The sequence below is a fragment of the Siphateles boraxobius genome, unplaced genomic scaffold (genome assembly GCF_051911475.1).
Source record: "Siphateles boraxobius isolate OS27281-9 unplaced genomic scaffold, OSU_SipBor_1 25, whole genome shotgun sequence".
Taxonomy (NCBI): Eukaryota; Metazoa; Chordata; class Actinopteri; order Cypriniformes; family Leuciscidae; genus Siphateles; species Siphateles boraxobius.
Genome location: NW_027508866.1, coordinates 13,287,556 through 13,308,024, shown reverse-complemented (window position 1 = coordinate 13,308,024; position 20,469 = coordinate 13,287,556). Strand labels below are relative to the sequence as shown.

Here is a 20,469-nt window from a genome sequence, read left to right as displayed (position 1 = left end):
GAACAATAAAGGTCTATCACAGATATTGTTTACCTTTAGTTTAGTGCAGGACATATTGATAATAGTTTGGTGTTACAGTACCATGGCTCAGTGGTCTATTTTCTGTGGCACGGGACCAGAATTGTATCTAGATAACATGCATATCTATGCCGACAGCTAAACAAACACTATATGCTCAGTGTTTATTAAAAAAACGTGTCATTCCCTTCCCCCACAAATCTACATTAACATTGCTATGTAAACCTAAAAGACCTTTAAAGACCTTGTCAGAACCTGATGTGAGGAATAAGAGACCCTCGACCACATAGCCACAGTTATGTATGTAAATCTAACCATGTGTATGCAAATCCTGACATGTAAATGCACCATTGAGCTACTTAATGTAGTGATTACAAAAATGGGGTCCATTACAGCAGCAGAATGTTGAGATCTGAGAACTACTCTATTACTAGTCCACACATCAAAAGACTTCAAGAGGAAGTCATTTTAAGATTTCTTTTATTTTAAACTAAACTATCACTTAAGCTCAGCTTGTTTGCCTGTATCTCTCGTCCTCCATGTCTAAAGGTTTCAGTCTGTCTGGGTGAGGTCTTGTTTGACTAGTCTCTAGGGAAGATGCTGGAAGGAAATGTCTTCAATGCGATGCGGCAAACATGGCCCCAGGGGTCATGTGACAGCTCTAAAATGGCCTTTTGATTCCGATTCACAGCCCATAACAACCCCGCTACCAGATCTAAGGCCTTTTTATGTAGCCTCTGCAACCCTACCCAGGGAATTTGCGCTGCCGTCTTGTCCTCTCGCTGCATTTCACCAGGGAAAACTATACCGCCGAGAGAAAAAGCAAGAAATGGCCAAGAGAGAGATGCTTTGTGTGCATATTCTTCATAACATCGTAACTCACTCTTCTTTCCCAGTCTCAGAAAAGCAGTCAGGAAATACCTAGGCTCCTCTAGGCGAAGGTATTGCACACAATAAAGGTAAGAATGTAGATCTAAGGAGCCTGGGATAGACATTTCACAGCACCTCCTTTTTTTACTCATTTAAGGGCCAAAGAGAGCGAAGGAGCGGCCTCAGATAGATCTTTATGTTCCTGAAGCGGTTTTCATCCAGATGCTGCCATTATTCCCTGTGTGGGCTGAATAAACAGTGGGATGACCTATGACCCCAGGCTTTATGATCTCATAAGCTCAAATCCAGTTTGTGGTCGAGTTGGCCATACACACCTCTGTGCATTTATTTCTAGCATTACACTTCAGCAGACTCAAGTTTTATCTCACCTAAGAATGTCTAGTGTGTGACAAAGACAGAAAGTTAAAAGCCATATCATATTTTCTCTGTATTTGTACCTTGTAGTAGGTGTTTGATTGTAAAAAAAAAATTGTGTCTCTGTGCACATATTGCTATTTATATCCAATAAGAGTATTGGAAAACTGTGCATTTTTGTTTTAAAATAATATATTGAGTTTTATGTTTCAGTGACATCATTTCCACATTATCTCTGTAAACAACAACTTAAATCATGATTTTTGTAAATATCAGAGGATGACGTGTAATGCTGGATTGGGTAATTTAGTTTGTTTAAATGTCGTTAATAATATTCAGAGTTCTGTGTTAATGAGCTCTTATAAGTCGGTTAAACTTGCCCCCAACGTGCCATTTTAAACGGTGGATTTTTGTGTAATATTTTGGGCTGCCTCCTAATAGTCGACAAGAAGATTGAGGCTTAGTCGACCAAAATTTTATTAGTTAAAAAGTACACAGGAAGTGGCGAAGTCAGGCAGTCTGTGAGGGACAGATCGTTAGCACTGGGTCCCTCTGGTAATTACAATAGAGGGTTTGCACCTACGTCAAGATTTGGTCAGTTACCCGGATGCGTGGCCATATTGGAGATACTCGGATGTAAACAACAGCATGGATTTCACTGTTTATTTACTACTGAACACATTGTTACACTAATTTATGATGTCCAAACTACGGAAAAGCTGCAAAATCATATAGAGAAGAACTTAGTAAGCAATAAAGAGCGCGGGATTTTGACGAACTAAAGTTAATATCTGGTAAAGATCCGAACGAGCTAGCTTCTCTAGCCCGAACCACTATTCTTCCCTCTATTTCTTATGCCGACATAAGTTTCGTTCAGATTGTCAGTCCAAAAAAAGCACATGAAATCTGTTTCAAGCTACATCCATATGTGGTTTGAAATCCTATTCAAATCACATAATCAAGAAATCCGGTTCAGTCTGAATGCTCTGATTGGATTTTGCATACTATGTGACTTTCTCACGCCACGTAAAATGTAAATGTCAGACGATGTTATAGGGAGCATGCTGAAAGTCGCTGCCGAAACAAGGCTGTGCTGTTGCAAAGTGCCGGACAAGCAGAAAATTATTATTTTTGAAACCTATTTTGAAACCGGCGCAGATAAGAGCATGGAAAAAAAGCTGTGCATACCAGCCTCCTACAGTTCTGCAGCAGGCTCAAGACATCTCTATTGCAAATGCAAACCCCTCCATCAACGCAACGTCATTGCCATATTGCCAAAGAGCTGCATGAACACACAAATTGGCTCTGAACAGTTGCGATACACAGTGTGGACATCATTTTAGATCAGATTCCAATCCGATACAAAGATAATCGGATTTGGACTGACAGTGTGAATGTAGCCATAGTTAACTACTTTACGTCAACATTTTAGCCATAGACAACGCTCCATTTACACATGTGGCTAATGCTGTGCCTCTCTCAACCACAAACAGCTTCTTTCATCTATTTTTGCACTCTTCTCTTTAACTTTTGGCAGTCTATAGAACTCGAAATGTTTTTTTCCCAGTGCGACCGTTTAGTACAGACCAAAACATGACCATTTTTCAGCAGCAATAATCAGACAAATATGCAAGTCTGTTCAGTTCAGTAGCATTGTTTACGTTCAGTGCCTCCAAAATGGCCGACTTCCGGATTAATGACGTGTAGTAAAAACGTCCTCGGGTTACGACTGTAACCCTTGTTCCCTGAGAACTGCGAGAACTGCGTCGAATGACACTTTGGGGGGAACGCCCCTCAGCGTAGCACCTCTGAAGTATGAATGAAACTAAGCCAATCTCTGATTGGTGTTGAGTCATGACGTATTGTGTGACGGCATAAAAGCGGAAGCTATAAAGGACGCCGGCAGGGGAAGGTGTGGCGAAGGGACGCAGATCTCATTCCCTTTCTCAGGGAACAAGGGTTACAGTCGTAACCCGAGGACGTACCCTTTCGAGGTTACTCGAACTGTGTCGAATGACACTTTGGGGGAACGAGTACCCACTATGCCACAATGCGCCCTGCCTTTCCTAGTGTGAAGCTGCTCACAGGCACACTTAGGACGAGAGCACAAGAGTGCCAGATGTAGACGGGATGTCCAGACTGTAAAACCAAATAAAGGTGTGGGGGGTGACCCATCCTGCTGCATCGCAGTCCTCCTGGATTGGGGCCCCCGAGAGGAGGGCTCTAGAGGACGCCATGCCTCTGGTTGAATGAGCCCTCACGGCCAAATGTGAAGGCAGATTGCATACCTGGTAGGCCAAGGAAATAGCATGGACAATCCAGTTGCTGATGGTCTGTTTGGAGGCGGGAAGACCCTTCTTGGGCGACCCAAAGCACACCAGCAACTGGTCTGATTTCCGACATGAAGAGGACATCTGAATGTACATTTTTAGAGCTCTGACAGGGCAGAGCAAATTAAGTCTCTCCTCATACGCCGTCACATTAGGTGGAGGATGAAAAGCCTGCAGAACCGTAGGCCGTGCCGCATTAGATGGCACCTTAGGCAAATAGCCCGGCCTGGGATGTACGATGGTTTTAATGTCGCCTGGAGCAAACTCCAGACACCTGTTAGATATAGAAAGCGCCTGGACATCTCCTACCCTCCTCAGAGAAGTAATGGCCAACAGAAAAAACACCTTCAGGGAAAGGTTCTTGGCCTCAGCCAACTCCAGTGGTTCGAAGGGGGCCTCGGCCAGCCCTTCGAGAACCACTGCCTGGTCCCGTGTGGGAACTCTGGTACGAACCCTGGTGGGAACCCTTGGAAGTCTCATCCTCCAAACCCCACGGAGGAAACGTACGACCAACTGCTGTCTCCCCAGAGGTCCATCACCCAGAGGAGCGTGGAAAGCCGCAATAGCAGCCACGTACACCTTGAGTGTGGAAAGGGTAAGACCAGCTGAAAAGCGATCTTGGAGGAACTCCAGAACTGAAGCCACTTGGGAAGTTAACCGGATCCACCTCACGCTCTCTACACCAATTGGGGCTGGATGAGTGAGGGAAAACCACAGTGGGCAGTGGGTCATCTCTAGACGCAAATAGGTCAACTTCCACTGGGCCGAACCTCTGAGATATTGACTGCACCACCTCGGGGTGGAGTCTCCATTCCCCGGGCCTCAGCCCCTGTCTCGACAGGATGTCTGCTCCCTGATTTTGACTCCCTGGGATGTATGTTGCTCTTAGAGATAACAATTTCCCCTGGGACCACAGGAGGATCTGATGCACCAGTCTGCATAGAGGGCGAGACCTCAGACCCCCCTGATGGTTTATATAGGCCACTCCCAACATATTGTCTGACCTCACAAGGACATAATGACCTTTGAGGTCCGGCAGGAAGCTCCTCAGAGCTCGGAACACCGCCAACATCTCCAGGCAGTTTATGTGCCAGGAGGAATGATGGTCCTGCAATAGGCCTGTCGTAAAGCGGCCGTCCATAACCGCCCCAGCCCGTGAGAGAGGCGTCTGTCGAAACGGTTTTCTGGCGACATGGCCTCCCAACACTGGACCTTGGGAAAGAAACCAAGCTTTTTTCCATATAGATGGGGAACGAAGGCATCTGCGCGTAACCCTGATCATGCAGAACGGGTTCCCCCTCGGGGAGAACCCCTTGTTTTCAACCACCACTGGAGGGCCAAATGGAATAATGTTGGACACTGCTGCCATGAGCCCGAACACTCTTTGAAAATGTTTCAGAGTAATGGCTTGGCCTAGCTTTATCCTGGACACTGTGGCTAGAATGGACTCGATTCGTGCATGAGACAATCGTGCCCGCATCGTGACCGAGTCCCACACCACTCCCAGGAACGTGGTTCTCTGGGCTGGTGTCAACATGCTCTTTTTCGCGTTGAGTTTCATCCCCAGGCTTTGAATGTGGGCGAGGACGACATCTCCATGCCGAACCACCAGCTCTTGTGACTGGGCCAGAATCAGCCAGTCGTCGATATAATTGAGTACCCTGATGCCCTGGAGCCTCAGCCGCGCCAGAGATGCATCCATACATTTGGTAAATGTGCGTGGGGAGAGAGCTAGGCCGAACGGAAGAACCCAATATTGGTACCCTTCGCCCCCGAAAGCGAACCTCAGGAACTTCCTGTGAGATGGAAGGATGGATATGTGTAAGTATGCGTCCTTTAGATCTATCGTGACAAACCAATCCTCGGATTGAATTTGACTCACGATGATTCCCATCATCTTGAAGCATCTTGAACCTGAATCTCCTCAGAGAACGATTCAAGTGTCTGAGATCTATTATTGGACGCAACCCCTCCATCATTTTTGGGAACTATAAAGTAGCGGCTGTAAAACCCGGACTCCTTGTCCGGTGGAGGAATAGGTTCTATAGCCTCCTTTACCAGCAGGGAGTTTACTTCCTGTTCCAATACCCGACCCTGCACTGGGTCGACTGCAGTCCAGACCACCCCGTTGAACCTTGGTGGGCGTAACCGAACTGCAGCCTGTACCCCTTTTGAATAGCTCTCAAGCCTGGCTTCGGGTACCAATCGGGATTCGTTCTCGACCCCCTGAAGCAGATCTCCGGCAGGGTTCGACCGAAAACGATTCTCGATGGGCGGAAGCGATTGCTGCCTGGCCGCAAGCCTGTGGGGCGGACAGTGCAGCGTGCATTAGCTGGAAACCGATGTGTCCAGAAATGTGCTCGACGGCCGAAAGCAACATCGATTTCCTGCGGGCTCAGCAGAGGAGGCGACCTCAATCGCTCCACCATGGGTGGGGCCACCCGGAGAGAACCTAGACTGGCTAGGACCACTTTGAGTAAGCCTTCTTAGCCTGCAGGAGGGCCCCAGGTCGCCCTGTTTAGGCTGAGGCTTCGCCTGAGAGTGCCGTCTATGCCCCCAAGCTCCTTGAGGAGGTGCTCTAGAAGCGGTACTCTCTTTTTGTGCCTGTCTGTTGGCTGAGGAGCTGGATGATGGCTGCGGCTGCCCATTAGGGGCAGGCTTATTCGGTTTTGAGCTGCGTGGAAAGTATTGTCTGAAGGCTGCAGACTGCTTTTTCGCCTCCTGAAACCTGTCGACGACGGTGTTGACGGCGTCGCCGAACAGGCAAGAAGGCGAAATTAGGGCATCAAGGAGGAAAGCCCTGTCTTTCTCCTTGATGCCTGATAAGTTCAATCATAAATGTCTCTCCGAGACCACCATTGCCGCCATGGAACGGCCGTTTCTTTGGTGACTCGGAGAGACAGATCTGCAGCCTTCCTCAACTCCGCGATATCATCGGGAGTTGGACCCTCGCCCTCATCTATATCTTTTAGAAGGTCGGCCTGGTACGCTTGGAGACCTGCCATGGTATGCAGACTCGCACCAGCCCGACCCGCAGCCATATAAGCCCTGCCCACTAAGGAATATGTATCTCTGCAGGGCTTAGTGGGCAGCACTGGGGTTTTTAGGGATGATGCCGACTCATGAGATAAATAAGTGGCCAAAGGTTGTTCCACCGAAGGCATCATCCCATTGCCGTTCTCTCGCGCCCCATGATGTTACTATAATTTAATATTGGGGGGTTGGACACGCGAGAAGTGTGTGGTCTGTTCCAAGATTTACACAACTCTCAGGGAGTTTGTAAATCAGTGAGTAAATCAGGGAAGAACGGCAAACCCCGTTGACGAAGCTGTTCTCTGTGCTGCAGGAAGAACTCGTCCAACTTGCTTTTCACTGGCGCTTCCTGCCTTTCATGTGGCCAACTAAGATTTAATTTGGCCACTGCACGAGAAACAACCTCCACCAGCTCCTCATATGCGGGGACATGGGGTGGCGAGTCATCTCCAAAATCCCCGCTTTTGATTACTGAGCATGTCTATATCCTCGGAAGCAGACAGCTCGAACATTGGGTTCTCCACTCGCTCGGAAGAAGCCGTGAGGCGGGAGAACCTCGGAATTGGCTTTATGCCCAGCTGCACTACTTCCTGAACTTCAGCCAGCTCCATTGTTTCCTGTCTGCCATTATTGAACAAACTGATTAACCCAGGTGTGTCTGATTATTGTTACTGAGGTCAGGCACACCTTGATTAATCAGTTTGTCCAATAATGGAAGACAGGAAACAAAGGAGCTGGCTGAAGTTCAGGAAGTAGTGTAGCTGGGCATATAGCCTACTGGCAGAGGAATCCTGAAAATGTGGCTCAGCAGTCTCAGGATCCCCTGTCAGATCCATCTGTGAGCCCCATGAAGAGCGTCGCCGCAACGCCTCGGCGGACGCGGGTCCCGCACCACGGGGCTCACGAGCCTGGCCATCCTCATTAAAAATGGCCAGGCGGGAGCGCAGCACATGGATCGACAAAGCTTCGCAATCCTCGCAAGCAGCCCCCTCGAGAGCTGCCTGCGTGTGCTGCACTCCCAAACAATGCACACACAAACGATGTGTGTCCCGAACCAGTAATATAGCGAGGGCAGGGATGCACAGAACGTCTGAAACTCGCACTCGCCATGATAGATATAATATACTGTATATATATGCTTGTGAAACTGACAGACAACACCAAATAAGACGTACAACAGAGAGCGCTTGCTGAAGAACAGAAAGCTGACATCTCATGTGTGCCGGCATCCTATATAGCTTCCACTTGTATGCCGTCACACATTACGTCATGACGTAACACCAATTAGAGATTGGCTTAGTTTCATTCATACTTCAGGTGTGCTACGCTGAGGGGCGTTCCCCCCAAAGTGTCATTCGACGCAGTTCGAGTTCCCTCGAAAAGGAACCCTCTATATGTCGGGCAGTAAATCCAAACGTTTACCTTTCATCCATCGACATCAAATATGGCTTATCATTTGAAATATATAAGTATTAGAAACTCTACATTGGTGCTCCCTATAAAGTTAAGGCATAGTTCACCTGAAAATGAAAATTCTGTCATTACCTACTCACCCTCATGTTGTTCCCCATAAGCCTTTGTTCATCTTCTGAACACAAATGACAATCTTTTGGATGAAATCTGAGAGCTTTCTGTCCCTCCAGAGACAACTATGCAACTGACACTTTAATGCTTCAACAAGTTCATAAAGAGAACGTAAAACTAATCTATTGTAATTGCGGTTTAGTCAAAATTTTCTGAAGAGACTTGTTTGCTTTATATGATAAACAGACTGATTTTAGGCTTTTATTCACATATAAACATTGATCACCAAACATAAACAGAAGCTCAACAACCTAACCTGCTTTACGCACGAGAACATATTGTCTTGAGGAAGCTCAAATGTGCCGCGTAACATGAGAATGAACCTCATTGGTTCTTATGGAAGCTCAAACGGTTCTATGTATCACTATTAGCAACCAAAAGCATATTCTCATTGATATTGTTTATTGAAGCTTATGGAGTATTGTAAGAGATCGAATACACAACTGTGCCTGCATTTAGAGTAGATATAACATTTTCCTTCAGGTCATTCCTATATTCGTAATAAAAAATCAGTTTGAATGTCCGCTGCGATATCTTGTCCTTTTAACAGTTAAGGTGGTTTCCTGCTCTTCCTTGCCGAAATGGCGAAATAATGTAACTTCTGTTGCTGTTCACTGACTATTTTTTTCCAGCGGAAGGAATCGACATCACAAACGAACAATTGTAACGCTTGCCGTAAAGCAAGTCAAATTAGTAGTTTGCTTATGTCTCATTAGAACTACAGAAACGCGACCCCATCTGGTAATCTTACATAGCGTGGATATACCAGATGAAGGACCGCAAAGCTGTGGCATAAGTGCATTTCACCATGTCACAACTTGATGAACCACTGAAACGATTTTGGAAACATTATTTTAAGGTAAAAAATCGTACTTAGTGTTGCTTTAATAACGCCCTTCAGCCGTGACTTATTCATGATACATTAGCCTCGAGTACCTTATTGATTACATATGCATTGCCTTTCAAAAGTTTGGGATTGGTAAGATTTTTTATGTTTTTAAAATAAGTCTCTTATGCTCACACACACACACACACACAAAAAAAACCAGTACTATAGTGAAATTATTAAAATTTAAAATAACTGTTTTCTATTTTGATATATTTTCTGAATATTATTTTTATTATGGTTTTTCAAACATCAAAAACAGACAAAAACAGACAAAGAGACCTTCATATAACAGAAATCTGTGCAATATGTAAAATAAAAATAAAAAAGGGAGAATGACAATATACAAGGCCAACATCTCCTACAAAGTGTAATCACAATAATAAAAAAAAAGTGAATGTTACACATATGAAATAAATAATAAATAAATCATTAGTCCTTCTAGCTTGACAAAAAAGTAAAAACTGGTTCCCACATTTTGTCGAATTTTGCAGAATTCCCAGAAATGGTGTATCCATTTATTTCCAGATGTAAAGTAAGTGGGTCCGGATAGCCAGTCAGAAAAGAGGGGCGTAATATTTTTCTTCCACAAAAGCAGGATAACGTTCTTAGCTACAGTCATACCATATCGAACAGGTAATTGTACCTTAGGATTGAGAGACTCCAGTGAGTCTGACCAACCAAGAATCGTTATCATAGGGTCAGGAAGTAAAACACCATTATAGACCCTGGGGAAAAAATTGAATATTTTTAGCCAAAAACTATGAATTTGAGCACAGAACCAAAAAAGATGTGGTAGGGTACCCACGACAGCTTTGCACTTATCACATTTAGGGGAGACAGAAGGATAGAATGTGATAAGCTATTTTAATATATTTTTAAAATGTAATTTATTCCTGACAATTTTTTGTTCTAGTTTTTCCCCCTCAATTTTACAATCTCTGGACAGAAACACATTATGTGACATCCAGAAAAGCAAAGTCAAAATTGGCAAGTCAACTTTAAATTCTAACACTAACAAAAGAAGAAAAAAAGGTGAAATATTTCTGAACAACTAACAGATTTCTCTGTAGCAATCAAGTCAGAAAAAAAGTATTTATGACTGCACGAACTCTGAGAGAAAAGGTCACGTTTGCTGCCAGTGAAGAAATGTGTTTTATACAAAAGAGGGCCTGTTCTGCTCTGAGCGCTGACTGGACTGGGCAACAGGCCAAGGTGTATTGGTCATCATAAGTTTGCAAAGCCCACAGAGAAGCTCCCACCTCCCTTAAGTTTGGACTACGAGACATCCTTGAGCAAGAGATGCCAGTATATGACTCTATTAAAACTGAGAGTGTGACAGCAATGTCAGATTTAATAATTTATGAGACTTTACCAAACCTTGATGCATTTGTACAGGCGGATCCGTATATACGACACTATGAGGGAGAGCTGCGGAGAAGGTAAACAAACTTTTAATAAATTCAACCTAGTTACTTATTTTTATTGGTCGTTTTATGGATTTATTCCATCAAAACTATAATCAAAGTGCCTTTCTATACATCTTTCTTCAAAAGTGTGTTTAACTGTTTAGAAGCAGATCTCCTAGAAGTGGTAAATGCCTCACTTTCCCTCTGGGAGTTTTCCGAACTCCCTAAAAACTGCAGTTGTCAAGCCCCTCCTGAAAAAGAGCAATCTGGATGAGACCATATTAAACAACTATAGACCGATCTCAAATCTTCCTTTCATGGGCAAGATCATTGAAAAAGTTGTCTTGAATCAGCTGAACAAATTCTTAAGCTCGAATGGATACTTTGACAATTTTCAATCTGGTTCAGAACGCATCACAGCACAGAGACAGCGCTTATAAAGATAATAAACGATATTCGCTTAAATACTGATACAAGCAAATTATCAGTGCTGGTACTACTCGACCTCAGTGCTGCATTTGACACTGTCAATCACAACATACTTCTTGACAGGCTGGAAAACTGGGTCGGGCTTTCTGGGATAGTCCTAAAATGGTTCAGGTCATACTTAGGAGGGAGAGGTTATTATGTGAGTATTGGAGATCATAAGTCTGAGTGGACATCCATGACATGCGGAGTCCCTCAAGGCTCAATTCTTGCGCCACTCCTATTCAACCTGTACATGCCAATGAGCCAAATAATGAGAAATAACCAAATCGCTTACCATAGCTATGCAGACGACAAGCAGATCTATTTAGCCCTATCGCCTAACAATTACAGCCCCATTAACTCCCTGTTCCAATGCATTGATGAAGTAAACAATTGGATGCGCCAAAACTTTCTTCAGTTAAACAAAGACAAAACTGAAGTCATTGCGTTTGGAAACAAAGATGAAGTTCTCAAGGTGAACGCATACCTTCAGTCTAGGTGTCAAAAAACTAAAAATCAAGTTAGGAATCTTGGTGTGACTCTAGAGTCAGACCTTAAGTTCAGTAGTTATGTCAAAGCAATAATTAAATCAGCATACTATCACCTGAAAAATATTGCAAAAATTAGATGCTTTGTTTCCAGTGAAGACTTAGAGAAACTTGTGCATGCTTTCATCACCAGCAGGGATTATTGTAATGGACTCCTCACTGGCCCTCCCAAAAAGACTATAAGACAGTTGCAGCCTATACAGAATGCTGCTGCTAGGATTCTGAGAAGAACCAGATAATATGAACACACCACACCAGTCCTCAGGTCTTTACACTGGCTGCCAGTTACATTTAGGATTGATTTTAAAGTATTATTACTGGTATATAAATCACTCAATGGCCTAGGACCTCAATACATTGCAGACATGCTCACTGAATATAAACCCAACAGATCACTCAGATCATTAGGATCACATCAGCTAGAAATACCAAGGGTTCACTCTAAGCATGGCGAGTCCGCTTTTAGCTACTATGCCAGCCGCAGCTGGAACCAGCTTCCAGAAGAGATCAGATGTGCTTCTACAGTAGTCACATTCCAATCCAGACTCAAAACACATCTGTTTAGCTGTGCATTTACTCAATGAGCACTGTACCACTGTTCGTCCGACTGCTCGTACTGTATTTTATTTTATTTTTATTCTAAACAGTTTTCATTATTCTGTATTTTATATTTTATTCTTAACTGTTTTAATTATTCTGATTTCTTTTGATTATTTTAATTTCTTCTATTTAAAGCACTTTGAATTACCATTGTGTATGAAATGCGCTATATAAATAAACTTGAATTGCCTATACATACAGTCTTTGCAACGTTTCATACACGTGTGTGTAGCTCTGCTAGTCAAATCAGAAAGCTGTGTGACTCTCACGTGAATATTTTGTTGTATGAATATCTGAACATGCAATATATCAAAAGAAAGAACAGAGCCTCTGCTTTTAAAGGGATATTTCACCACTGGAAAGATGAATGTGTATTTAAATTAGGTCATTTATGTAGTAGAAATGTGAAATTATTTTAGAAGTTGGTGCCTGTTTGACTGAGAAAAGCCAGAAAATGTATTTTTTGGCTCATGTGGATGAAAGACATCAACTCCCAGAATGCACTTGCTTTGCTGCCCTACGAGGCCACTCCCATGCCACGCCTACCAGTTACAGAGGGCAGTATCGGAAGAAATGATACAAAATAGGCTACTAGTTGACTTGAAACTAATAAATAGATAGATAGATCCATATGTGGATAAAAGCTAGGGTGCTCTGTTACACATGCTGGCGGTGCCGTTTCCTCAGCAGATTCAGCGATTTCTTCCAGAAGAAAATGGCATCGCTGAAATTCACGACAGCAATAGGAATCTCTATCTATGTCCATAGGCACACATCTGCTCCTCTGCTGCGCAGCAGCTCCGGCCACCTCATGTTCCTCAATCAACCGCAACTGTTCCTCGCTGTATTGCGGCTCTTACAGGTAGCCATGAGCACCGGATTCGATGGTTAGAGTGCAGATTACCAAGATGGCTTTTTTCGGTTTCTTTTTTGTCTGTTTTGATCCAGAGATTCAGTGCTCTTTCAGAAAACGCATAATAGTGCCCCCTTCGGGATAACAGTGAAAACATGGAAAGCCGGAAAATTCCGTCAATGGTGGGGAAGCGTTGTCTCATACATTATGGAAAATTTCCGACAGTGAAATAACAATTGACAGTTATTTTGGATTGAATATTGCAGTATGTATTATAAATTATTTTTTCTGTGCACATCATTATTATTTTTTTATTCATGTGATATTATCTTTAATCAAAAAATATTTTCGCTTCCCACAGGGAGTGACATATATGTTTTCTGATGATGTGTTTATTGGCAGGAAAACCTCACTCTCATGAAATCGCAGCAATAACAAACACACTTGGTTACTAACGTAACCTTGGTTCCCTGAGAGTAGGGAGCGAGTATTGAGTAGCTATACGCAGGGGGAAAACTCCTTTTCTTGAGAATATTGAAGCCATTATTTTAAAACGCAGTTCAGCTGCATAGCGAGCACAGAGCAGAGCGTCTCTATTGCTCATTGGCTGTGCTGCAGCAACTGCACGAACCTATGGCGAGGCAGCTGAGGTGCAAACCAATCGGGTCGCTTCGCGCCCAGTGCGCATCAGAACCCGCCAGAATGGGCGTGGCTTATGCCTATATAAGCAGATCATTTCGTCATAGAATCAAGTTAAATCGACAGCACCTGAGCCAAGCGTAATAGCACGACAGGTTGCACAATACTTGTTCCCTACTCTCAGGGAACCAAGCTTACGTTAGTAACTGAATACGTTCCCTTTCGAAAATGTTCACTTCGTATTGCGTAGCTATACGTAGTGGGAACCCATTTTAAAACGCTGTGCTATTAGCTAGCGCCCTGAACCATTACCTGGGTCTATTTAGCCCGAGGTTAACAGTAAAGATTGAAAGTCACAATTCACCGTAGGACCAACAAGGTCGGGCCCTTTATTAAGGTATAATGTTGCAGAGGCTTTTAGATAGAAAGTACCCGTGCTTGCAGAGTAGGGACCTCTAGATTATAGAATCCCACAAACGTGGACGGTAAGGACCAGCCTGCCGCCGCACAGATGTCTTCGATTGCTACACCACTGGACGAAGCCAATGAGGAGGCTGTGCCACTAGTGGAATGAGCTCTAATATTTATGTGGCATTGAAGTAATGAGTAATGACGCGGTGATGAGCTATGATGCGGTTCGGCGGCAACCAATCAGAATGTAGAAGTGCCTCATTTGAGAGGATTCCAGAGAACGCAGTCCTGTAAACTATGGTTCTGACCACATTAGTTCCCAAGCAAAATAGAGGAGAGGTTGATCATTTGAATTTGATAAGAAGGCGAGTAAAACACTATTTATAGGCAAGATTTTTGTGCTAGAACACTTCAGCGGGAATGCAAATTAGAATAGCACTTAACCATGAACACAAAAGCCACCCCACACAAATGTCTTTTAATTGGTTTATTTCGTTAGCAAACATGTCAATATAATTGTTAAGTTCTTTCCATCGATCAATTTTCTGCAAAAATAACGATCGACATGCTTGTTTGCTTTGCATAAAGGAGCCGGCTGGGCCAGTTGTGGGCCAGCGCATCCCTTTTCTTCATAAAGAATATTGGGCAGTGAGCATTGTCTTCTGAGGTGAAGAGGTCAACCTCTGCCTTGCTGAAGGTGCTCCAGATCATGTGAACTGTCTGAGGGTGGAGAGACCATTCCCCTGGGGGGACATCGTCTCTGGATAACATATACACGCCCTTGTTCAGAATGCCCGGTACGTGCAGCACCCTTCTCGAGCGTAGGTTGGCATGTGCCCAGAGGAGCAGGAGTCTGGCCATATCATCCCGGCTGGCCGATCGGAGGCCGCCCTGGCGATTTATATAGGACACCACTGACATGTTGTCCGTGCGGACCAGGACGTGGTGTCCCGCGAGATCTGGGAGGAAGGTTTTCAGGGCTATATGGACAGCTCTCATTTCGAGGCAGTTTATATGTAGGCACTTCTCCGGGCTCGACCAGAGGCCAGAGATTGGCCTGCCCTCGCACAGTGACCCCCAACCCAGGTATATAGATTAGCCCACCCCTCGAAGGCAAATTTTAAGAATGGCCTGTGGTGGTGGGCTATTTGGATATGAAAGTAAGCATCCTTCAGATCCACTGAGAATAACCAATCCCCTGGGCGAATTTGCGCAAGGATTTGTTTGGTTGTAAGCATTCTGAATGGCCGTTTCATAAAGGCCTTGTTCAGATGTCTGAGATCTAGAATTGGTCTGAGGCTGCCGTCCTTCTTCAGAACGAGGAAGTAGCGACTGTAAAAGTCTGACTCGCTTAATGATGGGGGAACTGTCTCGACAGCTCCTTTAATTTATAGGTTTGCCACTTCGGTGCGTAGGACGTGAGCTACATTGCTTCCCACGGATGTCTACACTACTGCACGAAAGCGCGGGGGTCTGCAAGCGAACTTGAGCGAGTAGCCTCACTTTATTGTTTTGATTACCCAGTCTGATACCCCGGGGATGGCCTGCCAGGCCTCGGCCCGTGTGGCTAGGGGTTGAATGAAATCTGGGGGTGGGCCGCCGTGTGACAGGGACCCAACTGCCCAAACTTTGAGAGCTAGAAAAATATTCTTTTCAATTGTGTTTGGGTTTGCTATAAAGGCAGCTTTTGTTATCAGTGGCACATGCTTTGTAACCAGCCTGGTGTCTGATTTTTGAACATTTCCAGCCGCCAAACTGTAAGGGGAGCTGTTAGGAAAACACTCAGTCCTCGCTCTGTTTGAGCTGCTGTAAAAAGAGTGTTTTTCTGCAGCGGTGCGTGCCTTACAGCGGGCCCATTGACTGCAATTATAGGGAGGGTTGATAGAAAAGTGCTCTTCTTGTTCTTTATTTGTTAAAACAGCGTTTGTTTGTAGGCCCACTTACACAGTTAGAACATCTCAATGTCGAGGCCTTTGACAACTTTAGTGAGGACGCAAAAAAGTTCAGCGTCCCCACTCACTCTAATGCCGTCTCCGCGGGCTTGGGATTGAGGGTTGGGGTCAACTTTCGAGCCAAGACAGTCTTCTCCCTCAGATGCGCCAAGGGAAATGAATTCTGCCGCTTGAGAGGAAGGGCATAGATCTGTTTGCGAGAACAGCACCGGTGAGGGGGTCTCGCGAGGAGAGAGTAAGGCACGCGGGGACTGGGCCGCGTGGGCTTGCTCAGTTAAGGCATCCTTTGGCCCCGTCGCTTCTTCCATCGTAGCTCTTGGAGTGAAGGAAGCGCGGGACTGTGAGGGGTGGGGTCGGAGTCCAAAATTAGAGCTAGCCGCGAGCGCAGGATGGAGATGGGTAGGCACTCGCAGTGCGAGCAGTCGCCATTGTTGGATGGAGTCTCTGTGTGGGCGAGTCCTAGGCACGGGGCGCACTCGCTGTGTCCGACAGTTTCATGCAGAAAAGCTCTGCCTGAAGTGTATCCGGAACGCGGCATTTGCAACAACGCCATAGAAAATTTGTTCTTTCAGCTTCTAGAGTGTCGTGATGGCGAACACACAGAAGTAGCGGAAAAAGGATATAAAGGCTTCTCTCGCTGGATAGCCGCAGGTTAACGGCGATACAGGGGGTCGTCAACAGCGAAGGCTCGGAGATCAGCGAAGGTGTTCACTGAAGGAGATTAAATCTGATTCTATGGCAAAATGGTCTGCTTATATAGGCATAAGCCACGCCCATTCTGGCAGATTCTGGTCTGAGCCACCTCGCCATAGGTTTGCGCAGTTGCTGCAGCACAACCAATGAGAGAGTTAGATGCTCTGCTCTGTGCTCGCTGTGCAGCTGCACTGCGTTTTAAAAAAATGGCTTCAATGTTCTCGAGAAAAAGAGTTTTCCCACTGCGAAAGTGAACCACAATGATGCAATCAATTCCCGATGGGTAAAATCAATTCCTTGTTTAATTTTTTTCTTGTTTGAAAAGCCGTTGCACTCGGATGTACATCAAAATAACGGGGAAAAAAGACAACTTCCATTTCTGTGCTGTTTTTATCTATATAAACGCTGCCTAGTAGACATTCCAGATGTCAGTTATTTAAAATATTACAATCAATGAAATCGTTAATTAATCCTAAATGTAAATGTTGTCATAATGTAGGCTACTGATTCCAAAACCACAATGTCTATTTTGCTGATATATTACTTAACTTAAATGTTCATGTTAATCCTTCCTTTATAATGCTTATAAAAGCCAAAGTGTTGTGAAATTGACTAACTTTGGTTCACCTGGACTACACCTCACCTTAGAATCCCCATGACACCATCTCAGTGTCTCCGCTCACTTCCATAATAATTTAGGATTGACGTACTAGCATTTGCCACACAGTGAGCGAAAGTTGCTTTACTGTGACAGTAATGGATTCCAGACTTTTTTGATTATTAATGTTCATATAGAACTTGCGGTGAAAATATGGTACTGTCAGCTAGTCCAGTAGAAAGAGAAAGCAGCTAATTGGCCGGAGCTTGTGAAAACAGGTGAGATGGCACACAGAGAGACAGCATCTGAGCTTGGCAGGTTTCCCCTATACCACCAGCCAGTCGTCGTACCTTGTTAAAATTCACTTTAATGTCTAGAGCCTCTCAGACAGACACTCATGCACACATTCGTGCAGGCATGGGCGCACGCGTACCTGAGACTTCCATGAGGTGGTTTTTGTGTAGCTGGGAGACAGAAAGGGGAAATTAAGTCAGGCATTGTCAGCAGAATATTGTCACAGGGGCTTTCAGTTCATGACGGGGTTTGACAGTGAACTTTCTTTAAAAAAAAATGCTTGTGTGAAATATGCAAATGCATTTTGCAGTCGAATTATCCATATCCCCACTTAAAATTTCACTTTTTCTTGCAGCTTTATGCCTATAGGAAAGGTTTTGTGGACAAAACGTAATGCATTAAATGGGGTTATCTGATTGTGAATATGGACAACTAAAGTCAATGTAAAAGAAGAACTAAATGTCAAATAAACTTTTGCTATATACAAAAATAGTTTACAAAAATGCAAAATAGTTTATTTTAATGTATACACTATACATATATATAATAATGACTTGGTAAATAAGAAGTTAGTTTTTGAGTGCAAGAAGCCCTGTGTTTAAATCCCAGGTTGTTGTTGTTGTTGTTGTTGTTGTTGTTTTAATTGCAGCTGTATGTCAGTGGATGTTCATCAGTTGCAGGGATGTTTTTGTATGCATTTTATTTTGTGATAAATAAACTAACCGTTGAAATGGAGAGCAAACAATGCTGCTCTATAACAGGATATGCATACACTGACAACCACAGCAAACACACAGCAAAATATTAAAAATGTCAAATTCCAGTATGACATTGCCAGTCATATCACATACATCTGCACTTGTTTGAATGAAAAGGCTCTGAGCCTGGGTTATGCAGTACTGACTGTTAAGGATCCTGACCATGCTTTCTGTATGTGTGACACAGAATAATCAAGTAAAAATTATAATTTAAACCATTAATTGTCACAATCCAGGCTCAAACTCAGGTCTCAGGTGTGGTGTCAAGAATCCAGGGAAAGTAGATTTATAAAAAAAAAAAAAAAAAAGGAAGTTAAAAGAAATCCAACAAAAGTTCTGTTTTACTAACAGTAGTGATAATGAAAACAATCACAGGAGAGAAATAAAATAACTCCACGAGAGGAGCCAAACAGGTATTTCAATATTCCAAACTTTATTTCAATAGTCCACTTTAGACATTAAGTATAAGTATCTTTGGAGCTACATGTCCGCTAAATATCATTAGAGTATTAGTATATTGTCTGCTTAATATCTGCAGACAGCATTCTAATACTGCCCCTGCCCCTGACACCGCCCCCGCCCCGCCCCTGCCCCTGACACCGCCCCTGCCACCGCCCCTGACACCGCCCCTGACACCGCCCCCGCCCCCAACTTGCTAGAGACAGATCCGTTCAAGATAGTTTATTTACTCAGGGAACATCATCAGCAGTACACTTGATAACAACCCAGGTAGATTAAATCTGCACCAAACAGGTTCTTCGTTGCTACTTTCAAGCCAAAGTCAAACGGCATTAGATTATATTGCCTCCTACAGGTCAATCTACAAAAGCTCGCTCTAAAACAAACAGCGAAATCTTCGCTTTGTTTAGCAAACAGCTCTCCATAGTAAAAAGCAGCGTGTGGTCTGCCAGATTTTCCTCCTCTTTGTTTACTTCCGGGAGTTCCGTTGGAATTTCCCTGCACGTTAATTCTGACCAATGGAAGTGCAGTTATGGAAATACGTTCAAGACACATCTGGCCAACGAGTGATGTGGATTTCGTCACGTGACTGCATTTTGGTTCGTTTCATCAACTGATTTGGACCAGATCAATCAGTGTGGTGTGAAAAATAACCAAAGAAGGGAGGCAGAAGGGAACACAGGTGACCTCTAGAGGCCCAGAGACAAACAACAGGAGGAAGAATGCTGACATTTAATAGTAATAATAATATGAAATAAATATATTACATTAAGTTATATCCACTAATCAATCTATGTTAAAAACATAAAACCCAATGTAACTGATGGAAACTGTATTGAGGTTATAACATTACAAGTAATTTGAGTTCTGTCATGACAACTCTTCAAGATAAATTTCAACCAGCATTTATTGGCATGGGGCATGAAATATGCTTGATTTTGGTGGACGAGATCTGCTACCCTGTTGCTGCTGAGCAAATACAATTTGTTCAGCTTAGTCAAAAATAACAAACAAAGGAAAGGCTGCTGCAATAAATTGTAAACACCGCCCCTGCCACCGCCCCTGCCACCGCCCCTGACACCGCCCCTGACACCGCCCCTGACACCGCCCCGCCCCCAACTTGCTAGAGACAGATCCGTTCAAGATAGTTTATTTACTCAGGGAACATCATCAGCAGTACACTTGATAACAACCCAGGTAGATTAAATCTGCACCAAACAGGTTCTTCGTTGCTACTTTTAAGCCAAAGTCAAACGGCATTAGATTAGATTGCCTCCTACAGGTCAATCTACAAAAGCTCGCTCTAAAACAAACAGCGAAATCTTCGCTTTGTTTAGCAAACAGCTCTCCATAGTAAAAAGCAGCGTGTGGTCTGCCAGATTTTCCTCCTCTTTGTTTACTTCCGGGAGTTCCGTTGGAATTTCCCTGCACGTTAATTCTGACCAATGGAAGTGCAGTTATGGAAATACGTTCAAGACACATCTGGCCAACGAGTGATGTGGATTTTGTCACGTGACTGCATTTTGGTTCGTTTCATCAACTGATTTGGACCAGATCAATCAGTGTGGTATGAAAAGGAACCAAAGAAGGGAGGCAGAAGGGAACACAGGTGACCTCTAGAGGCCCAGAGACAAACAACAGGAGGAAGAATGCTGACAATTAATAGTAATAATAATATGAAATAAATATAT

General features: G+C 43.9%; 1 protein-coding gene across 1 annotated transcript in view; it reads left to right on the top strand.

Annotated features, from left to right (window-relative positions):
- Positions 1-10,362: 10,362 nt before the first annotated feature.
- gbe1a (glucan (1,4-alpha-), branching enzyme 1a) overlaps positions 10,363-20,469 on the top strand; it is a 159,126-nt gene continuing 149,019 nt past the window's right edge. Inside the window, exon 1 of the mRNA XM_077242774.1 lies at positions 10,363-10,538. Within this exon, the coding sequence (XP_077098889.1) occupies positions 10,399-10,538 (140 nt within the window). The 5' untranslated portion in view covers positions 10,363-10,398. The remainder of the gene's footprint in view (positions 10,539-20,469) is intronic.